The sequence below is a fragment of the Aulonocara stuartgranti genome, assembly GCF_965226115.1.
Source record: "Aulonocara stuartgranti genome assembly, chromosome: 10".
NCBI lineage: Eukaryota > Metazoa > Chordata > Actinopteri > Cichliformes > Cichlidae > Aulonocara > Aulonocara stuartgranti.
The window spans coordinates 2,507,153-2,519,112 of record NC_138946.1 but is presented as its reverse complement, the minus strand read 5'-3'; the positions used below and the strand labels follow the sequence as shown (position 1 = coordinate 2,519,112).

At 40.9% G+C, this 11,960-nt stretch overlaps 1 protein-coding gene across 2 annotated transcripts; it reads left to right on the top strand.

Annotated features, from left to right (window-relative positions):
• The first annotated feature begins 3,453 nt into the window (after positions 1–3,453).
• Positions 3,454–11,628, top strand: LOC309716228 (uncharacterized protein). 2 transcript variants are annotated; one of them, XM_082549906.1, is made up of 6 exons: positions 3,454–3,627; positions 6,352–6,471; positions 6,575–6,961; positions 7,634–8,051; positions 8,473–8,632; positions 10,722–11,628. In XM_082549906.1, exons 3-6 carry the CDS (start codon positions 6,921–6,923, stop codon positions 10,736–10,738), a joined length of 636 nt encoding a protein of 211 aa, XP_082406032.1. In that variant the 5' UTR covers positions 3,454–3,627; positions 6,352–6,471; positions 6,575–6,920; the 3' UTR covers positions 10,739–11,628. The 2 variants fall into 2 exon arrangements, 1 of the variants encoding a protein (XP_082406032.1); XR_014279391.1 differs by lacking the exons at positions 6,352–6,471; positions 6,575–6,961 and having other exon boundaries at positions 3,469–3,627.
• Positions 11,629–11,960: the final 332 nt, after the last annotated feature.

The window sequence follows — 11,960 nt, the reverse complement described above, 5'->3', positions numbered from 1 at the left end:
CTAAAGCAGCAGCATTATCTGAGAAATGCACAGGAAAACTTCTCTTTCGTTCCTTTCAAACCATCAGTTTTTAGGTTAACCCTGGTAATGGTGCCAACTTTGTAATTGGAGGCATTTAATTAGATTCCCCAACATTCAGTTCCTCAAATCAATTTGCTGGCTGAAAGGAGACAAGAACAAAGGAGAACAAAGAAGAAAAAGGAAGAAAAGGAGAGCCGAGTGTGAGATTCCGTTGAGAGCGAAATAAGGAAAAGGAAAGGAAAGGAGGATGAAGGATAGGAGGTATTTTAATCCTGAAGTCAGCAACAAATGAAACACTAATGGGCCTGAGCGCACCTTCCCTGCCACTTTCTTTTCCTGAAAACAATCTGCAAACGGCTACACAACACACAATAAAAGCTTATTAAATGAAATGGGTTTTCATCCATCCTCCTTCATCCATGCTACATTTAAAATCAGCGCACATTCACAGGAAAAACAAATCTTTTCACTATAATCAGTCAGTAATTCTTAGATTGTCTGCAGATTGTGTCCAATCAGTGCAGCTCAAGTTGCTGCATGTGTAGAATCAGGGATCCATAGCTTTTGTCCAGCAGAGAGGAGTCGACATCTCTCATCCAATAAACCTCTAAAACACCGGGACAGCAAGAGCATCCCTTCATCCCTCCGCCCCCTTCCCCTCAGGCAGCACATACAATACACTCCTCTCCTACACACCTCTTTGCGTGTAATTAGATTAGGCTGCTCATACTGCATGTGGCCCACATAATATCTCCAGCGGCTCCATTTTAATTTTCATTCCTCAGCAGCTTTCTGCGGCTCATTAAGGTGGCAATCGTCATGCTTTTGTTTTTGTTTTTCAGCTTTGCTGCTAAACGCTCATCAGCATTTCGCAGCACACTTTGCAAAGATCTCCTGCAGCTGTAGTGACTGTTGTCGGCGCAGTTCAGTGGTGTAGACCTAAACACTGACACAAGGAGGAGGTTGGGATACATGGATGGGTCGAAAATGTTGATCTTCCCCACAAGAGAAACGGCATCTCATAACAACGATGTTACAAACATGTTGTAACTTAAACTTTTTCAGCTACTCTGAAACATCGTTAACGATAATATGTAACCTACCCCTGTGCTTAGGAGAAAAATAAATGGGCTTTTTCGAGGGAAAACAAATATAAATGTTGTTATATTAGATGTGTTTGTCTTTTATTGGCAAAATGTCATCATCCATGTATTGTCTACCACTTATCCTTCTTAGGCAGTGGCTTTATTCATTTAATGACATCCACAAGTAACCAGGGTTTGGGATCTACATGGGATGAAGGACTTGGACACTTTCTCAATTAGCTCAGATTTGTGTTGGAAAATCTGCCTGTCTGGGTGTAGCCAACTACTCTTATTTTTTAGGTAATAAATGCTATTTGGTTTGGACCAAGTCTAGAGATGGGTCAGTGACCAATGAATGAGTGATGTCTGAGAGTTGTGTTTGCATAATTGAAAAGTGGTCACGTTTGGTTTGCATGGAATCATGGACGCACACAAACAGCAAATATTCAGTAAGTGTTAGAGAAACAGTGAGGGCTGGCCTTCAAAGAAAGATTTTTAATTGTTTTGGTTGCAAGAAATACACAACTTTAGGGCACCTGCAATAATCTGCTGTCATGGATCGCTGTGTGGCAGGCAGGAAAATAGGACCCAAACTGATCCACTCTCTTCTGGGAGTTCCGAAGGCAGAGAAGGAGCTCGGCTGAAGGTGCGGCTGGCACGTCTCCAGATGGAGGCTGAGGAGAAGGCTCAGAACAGGCGGGTTCAGCTTGAAATAAGAAGGCTGGAAATAGAGGCAGACAAGGCCGTTAGGCTCCGACAGCTTGAGCTGGAGTCACAGTCTCAAGCCTCATCTGTCTCTGCTGTCCATTCCGGTCCCACCTCCACGTCCACTTCTGCTTTTAAAATTGATAAGTGCATTTCGTTAGTGCCCACTTTTAGAGAAACTGAGGTGGATACATACTTTGCAGCATTTGAACGTATCGCTGGGGCGCTGCAGTGGCCTAGTGAGATTTGGCCTCTTTTGCTACAGTGCAAACCGTCCGGCAAAGCTCAAGAGGTGGTGGCTGCTCTTTCGTTAAAGGACAGTTTAGATTACTCGTGTGTTAAAGCAGCTGTCTTGAAGGCATATGAGCTGGTTCCAGAGGCCTATAGGCAGAGGTTTCGCCAGCAAAAGAGATTGCTGCCGCAGACTTATGTGGAGTTTGCAAGAGAAAAGGGGGTTCTCTTTGATAAGTGGTGTGTTGCGTCAAAAGCGAATGACTATGACGCTCTGCGTGAACTAGTTTTGTTAGAGGACTTTAAGAAATGCATTCCTGAGCGTATTGTGCTGTATTTGAATGAACAGAAAGTGACGTCGCTCACATCTGCTGCTGTTCTTGCTGATGAGTTTGTACTCACTCATAAAGCCTCATTTACTGACAGTGAGAAGCCACGGGTTAGCCCTGTGCAACAGCGCCACACAGCTAAAGAGTCTGGGTCCAGGGAACACCGTGAATGTTTTTACTGTCATAAAACCGGACATGTGATTGCTGACTGTTTAGCATTAAAACGCAAAACATCACATGCTCAGCAACCCAAAGGGGTGGGTTTTGTAAAAGCTGAGGCCCGTCATGAGGACCATGGGTGTGGTGGTAGGGTGCATGACCCCTGTTTCGAACCATTCATTTTTGATGGCTCAGTATCGCTAACAGACAATCCATCTGAGTTAAAACCTGTGCGTATTTTAAGGGACACTGGAGGTTCTCAAACTGTCATCCTCTCAAGTGTATTACCATTTTCTGCTAAAAGTGAATGTGGTTTTAATTCTGTTCTGCGGGGGATAGAGATGGGTTACGCTCCTAGACCAGTTCACAGAATTTTTATTAAATCTAACCTTGCTACAGGATTTTTCCCTGTTGCCGTTTGCCCGGCCTTGCCAATAGAGGGTGTGGCCATGCTGTTGGGCAACGATATCGCAGGAGGGGTCCCAGTAAACACCAGTATGTGGGCCCCACATGGGCTATGGGGGTTCCAAGTGGGGATGGGCTTACAATGGGCATCCAATCTGGGACCCACCTGGGTTAGCCAAGTAGGACCCACTTGAGCCAGCCCAGATGGGCTATGTTCTATGGGCACCATATGGGTAACATATGGGAAGTTGCATGAACAGGCAACTGAGTTTAACGATCTTAGTTAAGTATAATTATTAGTCATGTGTAAGTATAAACATGAATTAAGATGAAATAACTGATAATAAATTATGCCAGAGGCAGCATATGTATATTTAATTAATAACAAAATATACATATAAAATATATTAATATAAGTGAAACACAAAGAACAGATGTGACTTAAAATTGTAAGACGCTTAATAAAATAAAACAAATGGTTTTACATTTGAGTGGGAAAAAAATTTCACTCCATGTAGGAGTGCTTTTCGAAATCTCGCGTTATTTCATGAAATATCACGAGGTTTTCTCAAACTCGTCCCCCCATTCTGGAACATTCTTCATTTCGCGCCCTTGGACAAAGCTGACAGTTAAGCTGGCAATTTTTGGATTAAGTTCATCTTTGAGCTACGGACTTATTTTCTGCACTAACGGTAAGAACTTTTTGACTTAATTTGAATCCCTAAGTATAAATGAAATGTTTACAAAGTTATGATGCTGCAAAGTAATGTATGGCACAAGTGCTGGCGAACTTTTTCCTAGCACTCAGGCAAGGCTAAGCTAGTTTAAATTTTTAGGTAATGTTGGATTTAGCCAATTTTCAGTTTGAAAGCATTTTCTGGTGTCCTGTATACTGCTTAACTAGCACCAAAATTAATTACTGCGTGTACTTAACATCAAGTTGTACTTAAACATTATCTTGGTTTTTCTCTATGATTAGTATTAATAAAGGACTGTATTAGACCAATTTAACAAAGTTCTAGTTTTTTAGGAGGAATATGGGAGGGTATTTTCACTATCAGAGCAACCAAAATTGCTTTGGTGTTGTCTTTATTAGCTTCATTCCTCACGGCTAAGTGAGGAGGGTAGGCCATGGTCATGAGCAACTAGTCCCCAGCTTTTGCCCCTGTGTCAGGAGCATGCACAGCAGTCAGAGAGGCAGATCAGTGAGCACTCTATTTCTGTAGAAGACATAATCATCATTTTTCTTGCCATTGTTCTCATTTTTCCAGAAAAAGCAAAAAAGAAAATATAGGTATTCTTGATTTGTTTGGGGTTTTTTTTTATACACACTTTAGTATGCAACTTTATATGTGTAGTTGTTTTAGTGAGAACTTCATCAGAAATACTGTACTGACTCAAGAATCTGCCTCTTACTGTTGTGCAAGCTCTGTACATGAGGGAAACTGATTATTTAAGCAGAACTGGTCGGTCTTGTTAGGGCCACAGTGCCAACTCCTTTTACTATGATTGCTGTGGCCCTCCTTTTTTCCTTTTTGTAATGTATATTTGGCTAGAATCTACACATTTATTTATTTATAAAAAAAAAAAAGCAATTGCTCTTTGGATGTGGTCCTAAAGATCTGTGATCTTTAAGTGTTTGTCTGATGCCTTATTTGTGCATGCGCGCTGTTATTTTAATTTGTTTCATTATGGCTTAAATTTGTTTGAATTTTGTGCATGCTCCTTTATCAGCCTTCCTGCATGGACAGCTTGTGTGGTTATTGGCCAGGAGGGTTAGCAATTATCTCAAAACTTGAGATGTTTGTTGTTTTGATTATGACTATGGCTACTTATAAATTGCATAGTCACACTATTACAATAATATGTTATTAATATCTGTATATTGGTTTGATTTTGCTGTTGGACAGTGGAGTGAATAGTAGCAAGGGTTATGTGTGATTTCTTTCTTTCTTTCTTTTTACAGACTTTGACATAAGAAGCAGTGTATATTTCAAAATTCATTTCTATTTAAAATTTGATGCATGCCAGAAATATACTAGTAGGAATCTTTTTTTGAGTTTGTAACAATTAGAATTGTTACTTTATAAAGTGATGTCAGGGTCTTTTATTGTAATACAACAGCTTTTAAGGCTGGTGTAAGCATCACAGCAGATGTCTTTATGCCAAAGTAACTGAGGATAAAACACAGAAAAAAGGAGATTTTCCTAGAGTGGCTTTTTAAATCAGATAGCCTTAGAAATATTCTGCAGTTGAACAAAAACTGAAGAAAACCATGAATCAATATATGAACATTACCTGATGCTGCTGAAGTAAAGCAGAGCAAAGTTACAGAAAATTTTTTTAGAGGTTTTATTAGTGAACAAGGTGAGTTTTTTGCAATTTGGCACAAAAAACAACTGACAACAGCGCTAAGCACAACTGTACACTGATGTATAATAAGCAAGGGAATAATGTGGAAAACATATTTCAGATGGGGAAACTTTTCTTGAAGTATACTACGAGAGAGATGTGCAAGAAGTATGATGTTTTTTGTGTTTTTTTTTGTTTGTTTTTTTCAATCGTGGTGGAAACAAGACAGGAAGAGGGAATTAATGACAGTATTTATCAATTGTGAAGCGTAGTTTGGATCTTCTTTTGCTGCTGGTTCAGTTAATTTTGAATTTTGATTGGAGAGTGATGAAACCTGGAGCTTCAGAATCTGTGAGCTGTCTTTCAGAAAGCAATGGAGCAATCTCAGAGGACAAAGAGCTCAGAAAGTTGTTGAACATTTTAGTTTCGTTTCACAGTAAAATGAGTCAGAGCATCATCAGGACTTAATATTGTACTCTGATTCTTTTGAGAATAAAACACTTGAGGAAGAGCACTACGATTGCGATGAACATGCTAAAGATTATGTTATCATGAAATTTCTGTTGACTAAAGGACTGATGAAACTTTGTGCTATGGCCAACAAAGAGCACCAGGTTGGGGTGTCACTTTGAACGAGCTGGGTGTGGGATATGGGGGTAATGCGCAAGCTTATTTATCTTTGGTTAAAAAGTCCCCGAAAATGCAGACAGTCTACGCAAATTCTAACTGATTTCAGCATTCATGGTTTCTGTCAGGCAATATCTTCCTTAAAGTTTTGCAAGGAAACCAAGGTCTCTCATTGAAATTAGCACGTAGAAAGCAACTGAATTGAGACAAGTTTTGCTTTACACAAGCCCAGTTCTACTGAATAATATACCAAGCCAAATGTATAGATACTTTATACTGTTATCTGTATCTACAAGAATTCATCTAAGTCCTGATTTGTATATTGATAACTGACTGTGATTATGCAGAGGATGTTTTGAAGCAGTTTGTGAAAGATTTTGCTTTGATTTATGGTCTTGACTTTGTTGGTTATAATATACATTCTTTAATACACCTAGCTCAAGATGTACGGAAGTTTGGCCCTTTAGACAGCATTTCCTGCTTCCCATTAGAAACCTTCCTTGGTGGAATTTATTTGGATTCTGGAAGCAGATTGGGAAAGGGAAGCGGAAAAGGAGGTAATTGTGTTGAAAACACCTTAAAAGCAAAAAATTATTGAGATTATAAGAAAAAAAAAACCTGACAGTTTCTTTAGCAGACACTTGCCTTGCTGCTCATCAGGTTCAGATATGATTTCAAAATCGCTCGGGCCCCTTTGGAGGTGGGGTGCCCCCGGCCTCTCGGCCTGGGGCTCGGTCACTCAGGCACAGCTGGGGGCCGGCGGAGCTCACGGGCGCGTCACTGCAACTCCCCCTGACTTCTGCTCCGCGGCTGCTGGGCGAGCCCTCATCTGGGACTCTCCTCAGCTCTTACTGGAACAGTGGCGCGGCTGCCCCTCTGTTGGTCTTCCATGGTCTCTTGTGTTCTGGGGGCCTCTGGATGTCTGGAGTTTTGATCTCCTCCATACCCGCTTCACACCCTGGAGGACGGGGCTGTGGCCCCCCCACACTCCCTAGCAGATCATTACATGGAGAAACCTTTGGAATGCAAGCATGCTGATCCACACAGGTATGCACACATGGGTATTCACAGACGCGGACTAAAGCTTTCTTGGCTGCTGCCTCAAAGCACACTGTGCGCTGTCTATCTTGCGTGCTGCACAATATCGTTTATTATTTAGTAAATATTGATATCTATGACTAGCTAGTTTATTGTGATGGTGCTTTGTTTTCTCTATTATTATGTTGCTCTTTGTTGTTTGCTGTCTCCTCTGTTTGTTTTTTTTGTTTGTTTGTTTTTTTTCTCCATACAGGTGACCCAGGAGTTCTTTTTTTTTTTTCTCTCTCTTCCCCCCCCTTCTCACCGTCTCTTCTCCCCTTTGGTTTTCTTTCTTTCTCTCCCCCTCTTTCTCTCATTCATTCCCCCTGTCCTATTTATTTAAAAAAAAAAAAAAAAAAAAAAAAGACAAAGGATGAACTGAAGCTCTGCCATCACGTAATGTCGCATACTGCTGTTTCTGATGTCATTTAGAAAAAAAAGAAAAAAAAAAGATATGATTTCAAAATAGCGCTTTATAATTTGTTGACTTTTAAAAATCTGTTTTAGACTTTTTTTTGATGCCATTATATACATTAATGTTTTTAGTTTGTAGGACTAACCAGTACCCTAAATTATGTGTTTGGATTATTATTTATTTGTGTGTGTATGTTTGTTGTATTTTGTTTGTTTGTTTGTTTTAAGGCCAGTGATCCCGTCGACCTCTGATGAGGATTGGGACAACACTGCGGAACAGCCAGAGACCTCACCACCATCAGCAATGGAGAATAGACATTCAAGTGAAACTCACTTCCTGAACATCACTCATCCATTTGTTCAGCCGCTACAACCCTCAACTCCTTCACCTGTGGTTTCACAACCAGTTCCAAGACAACTTCTACAAGCCACCAATACGAGCATGTTTGTACGTGTTCTAACCCTCCTGGAAGACATTAAGGACACTCAGAGGGTCCACAGTCGAATGCTACAGTCTCTCCTTACACAACGTGATGGACCAGTTGCTGCAGTATTACCCGAGGGTGCTGTATTTCCCATCCGGACAGTAGCAGATGTGGCAGCACTGGAGCAAAAACTGGCAGACCCTGTCTTCCTAAAAGAAGTGGTAAATAATAATGATGTAATAACAATATTCAATGATTAATGCCTCAATCAGTCTGTGTTTCATGCTAGCAGTTATGATCAAGGAAAGTTGCTGTTTGTTCGAACATGGTCAGTGCAATGAAGAAGGAGTGGGAGGAGAGCTGAACAAAAGTTGCTATTTTTGTTAATAAAATAACTTCTCCAAACATTACCTAGTTATAAGTTGTGCCATGCCAAACCCAAAACTTAAGAAATTACTTTTGGTGAATCATTTAGCTCTTTGCATTCACATCAGACAGTGTTTGACTTTGACACCTAACTCTTTCTCAGTCAATTAGCATCAATATTATAGAGCCTAATTACTGTGTAGCTGTGCTTGCTTTCTTTTAGGTGTGACTGATGGTACTACTGTCAGTAAAATTATTGTCCTTGCGTGTCCTAAGGTTGCTGTTGTGGCAGAGATCAGAGGGAGCACTGTTGATGAAGCCACAAGAAGAATGATGGCCTTCATTATGGACAATGCTCTTTCCAGGCAATATAACTTCGTTGGGTGCCATGGAAAGCGGGAATTTCGAGGGCTTAAAGTTTTTGAAGTGCTATATGGTAAGTTCATTAGTTGTAAGATATTTTGTTGATGTTTGAATAACGGATGCTCACTACAGCTGCAGTCATTCAGAAACAACTTTTCTCTCCACCATTGTGAGCGGCTAGCTTCGCAATAACAGAAGTTTGACTTGATTGACGCGGGAATGTTCCCAGTTAGCCTAGCGGTCAGCAAGGAGGCTTCAGCGGTGCATTATGGGATCTGTAGTTTGTATATTATTAGCGCCTCATATCGCCGGGCCATGCATAACAATAATAGTACATCTATATAAAATGATCTTGCGGGCCGGATATAAATGTATGCCGGGCCGGATGTGGCCCGCAGGCCTTGACTTTGACACGTGGTTTAGATAGACTGTACAAATTGTGGAGATGAAACCATCAGCTCATGTTGTTCTGGAGGTTGGTGGCTGCTGGCAGGAATGACCACGTTTCTTTCTGGCTTGTAGCATACTTGAAGAAGTCTCTCACTAAACAGTTTTTTGGTTGCTCACAGAATGTGAATAAGCTCCAGGAACTCCAGAGCCAGCCTCTATTTTTTCCAGTGTAATTAGTAACACACTGATTTATCTGATGGCCCTATTTTTGATTTACATGAAAATAGGGCTGCCACAAACGATTATTTTGATAGTCGACTAGTCACCGATTATTTTTGCGATTAGTCGACTAATCAGATCATCATCCATTGGACGTAAAACTACAGCTTATTGCACCAGCAGCATCTGCTCTTATATAACTATCATTAGCTTACAGCTTTAAGTGTTTATGGTCTGTGCTAACTAAAAATAAAGACAAGATGATAGTTTATTCAATTTTAATTAAATTTGCAGATTGTTTCGGTGAAGTTTAATAAACTCCTTGCTATCTAAAATATAACAGGACACCGGAGTATATTCTGGAGCATCTCACACTTCTGATAATCAGTTGTCTGCTTGACGTTTATTCAGCTGTGTAAAAGCTATAACTTTAATCTCAGACAAACTGATTTACTCAGGAACAAATAAAATACTAAAAAAAAAAAGCCAAACAATAACATTTTAAGTTATCTAAGTGACTCATATATATTTAACCTGAGTAGCGAAAGACGGCGGTGGGTTTGAAAACGATTTGCGGGGAGTCCGGTGTTCTCACGGCGCTAGTGAGCCTAGCCCCCGGCTCGCTAACGAGCTAGTGGGTAACAGATGTCTCCGAAAACGTCGGAGCGCTTTCGAAAATATGTGGTGTCCTGATAAACTGAGCAGATATTTGAGGTTTACACAGCTACATTCTCGCCTGAAAATATGTTAAACGTTTATTTTGTGACCCAGAAAGAATAATAAGAGTAACATTAAAACTAACTAGCTGCCGCCATTGTTGGAAACTGCGCTGGGCCGCGCTATGAATTCTGGGACACAGCTGCTTCTTCTTCTTCGGGGTTTAACGGTAGCTGGCATCCTTGTACATGCAATGCTGCCATCTTCTGTTTCAGTCCGTTATTACACTCTTAAATCCTGCCACTTATTCCTGCGTCTTTTGTGATCTTACAAAGCTTCAAACGACGCGTCGACTATTAAATCAGTCGTCGACGATTTTGATAGTCGACGTAATCGTGACTAGTCGACAAATCGTGGCAGCCCTACATGAAAATTATTGGCGCCTGCCTGGCACACACCTCAAGAAGTGGAATCTGTTTTCTCCTTGGTAGATGTAGCCCTTGTTACATTTTACTATTTTGTTTTGTGTTCATTATGAGGTGCTGTACCATGCAAAAAACTGGTTAACCACTTGCCTGTTCTAAGCTCTGTGCCAATCACTGAGACAGCCCACAACACCAGTTATCATTGTAACTATGTAGACATCTTTTAAACATTTGTCTTAAATGTTTTAAGGTAAAATGTTTCACATTAATTTAATTTTTGAGTGCCTACTTGGTAAATCATTTTGTAAATAGCTTTTCTGTTTCCATGAATACTCATGGTCTTCAAAGAGTTCAATGTAGGAGGTCAAACAACTTGAACAGCACAACCTCCAAAACAACTTCAGTACTATCGCAAATCTGATTTTGTTTGTGAAAATGCACTAATTTTTTATTTTATTTTATTTCTTTCAGGACCAATGGATTGGTGAATGAGTGAGAAGCTGTGGTTTGCTGCATTTGTTTTTCCTTTAAACGGTATAACATTTATTTGTTATTGTTTTGTGTATACTGTGGACATTTTTGTCAACATGTTCTCCAAACAAAAAATGTATTATATAAAAAAGCATACTGTTTTAAAATTTCATAGTAATCAGTATTAATAAAAAAGATAAACTGGCTTTGTTGTACAGGTGATTTAAATTATAGCTTACTTACATTATCCAAAATTCCATCTGGGCAAACACACTTGGGGCCACCATGGAAACTGAGGACAAAAATAGCTGGGTCTCAGGTTGGTAACCCAAGTGGGCCCCAAGTATCAGACCTGCTTCTATCCATCTGGGCCCCATACTCATTTATTGTCTGGGGCTGATTTGGGACCCATCATTAACCCATCTGGGAAAACACATTTGGGGCCATCATGGAAACTGAGGACAAAAGTAGCTGGGTGCCAGGTGGGTAACCCAAGTGGGCCCCAACCATCAGACCCGCTTCTACCCATCTGGGCCCCATACTCATTTGTTGGCTGGGCCTGATTTGGGGCCCATCCGGGTCCCATCAATAATCCATCTGGGCAAACACATTTGGGGCCACCATGGAAACTGAGGACAAAATTAGCTGGGTCCTAGGTGGGTAACCCAAGTGGGCCCCAAATATCAGATCTGCTTCTACCCATCTGGGCCCCACATATTTTTTTTGACTGGGCCTGATTTGGGGCTTATCTGGGACCCAGCATAAACCCATCTAGGAAAACATATTTGGGGCCACCATGGAAACTGAGGACAAAATTAGCTGGACCCCAGTTGGGTTTCCCAAGTGGGCCCCAAATATTAGCCCTGCTGCTCCCTATTTGGGCCCCACATATGTGTGTTGACTGGGGTAGTGCTCCCTCGTCTGGAGGTTTTAGACAACCCCCTGAATCAGAAAACCTCTGATGTGTCTATGCACCCTGGGCTGTATCCAGCCTGTGCAATTACTCGAGCACAAGCTCAGAAAGATACTGATATTGCCCTCTCTGATTCTGTGTTGATGTCCTCGTTTTCCGGGGAGAATGATGTGCCCACTAACAGAAATAATGTTCTGTCACCTCCAGACTCTGTGAAACCTGAGGAGCCTGATCCATTTCCTAAGGACTCTGTACTGCCTTTGACTAGAGTCCAGCTGTCAGCAGCTCAATTAGCTGATGAAACAATAAAGAGCTGTTTCAAACGT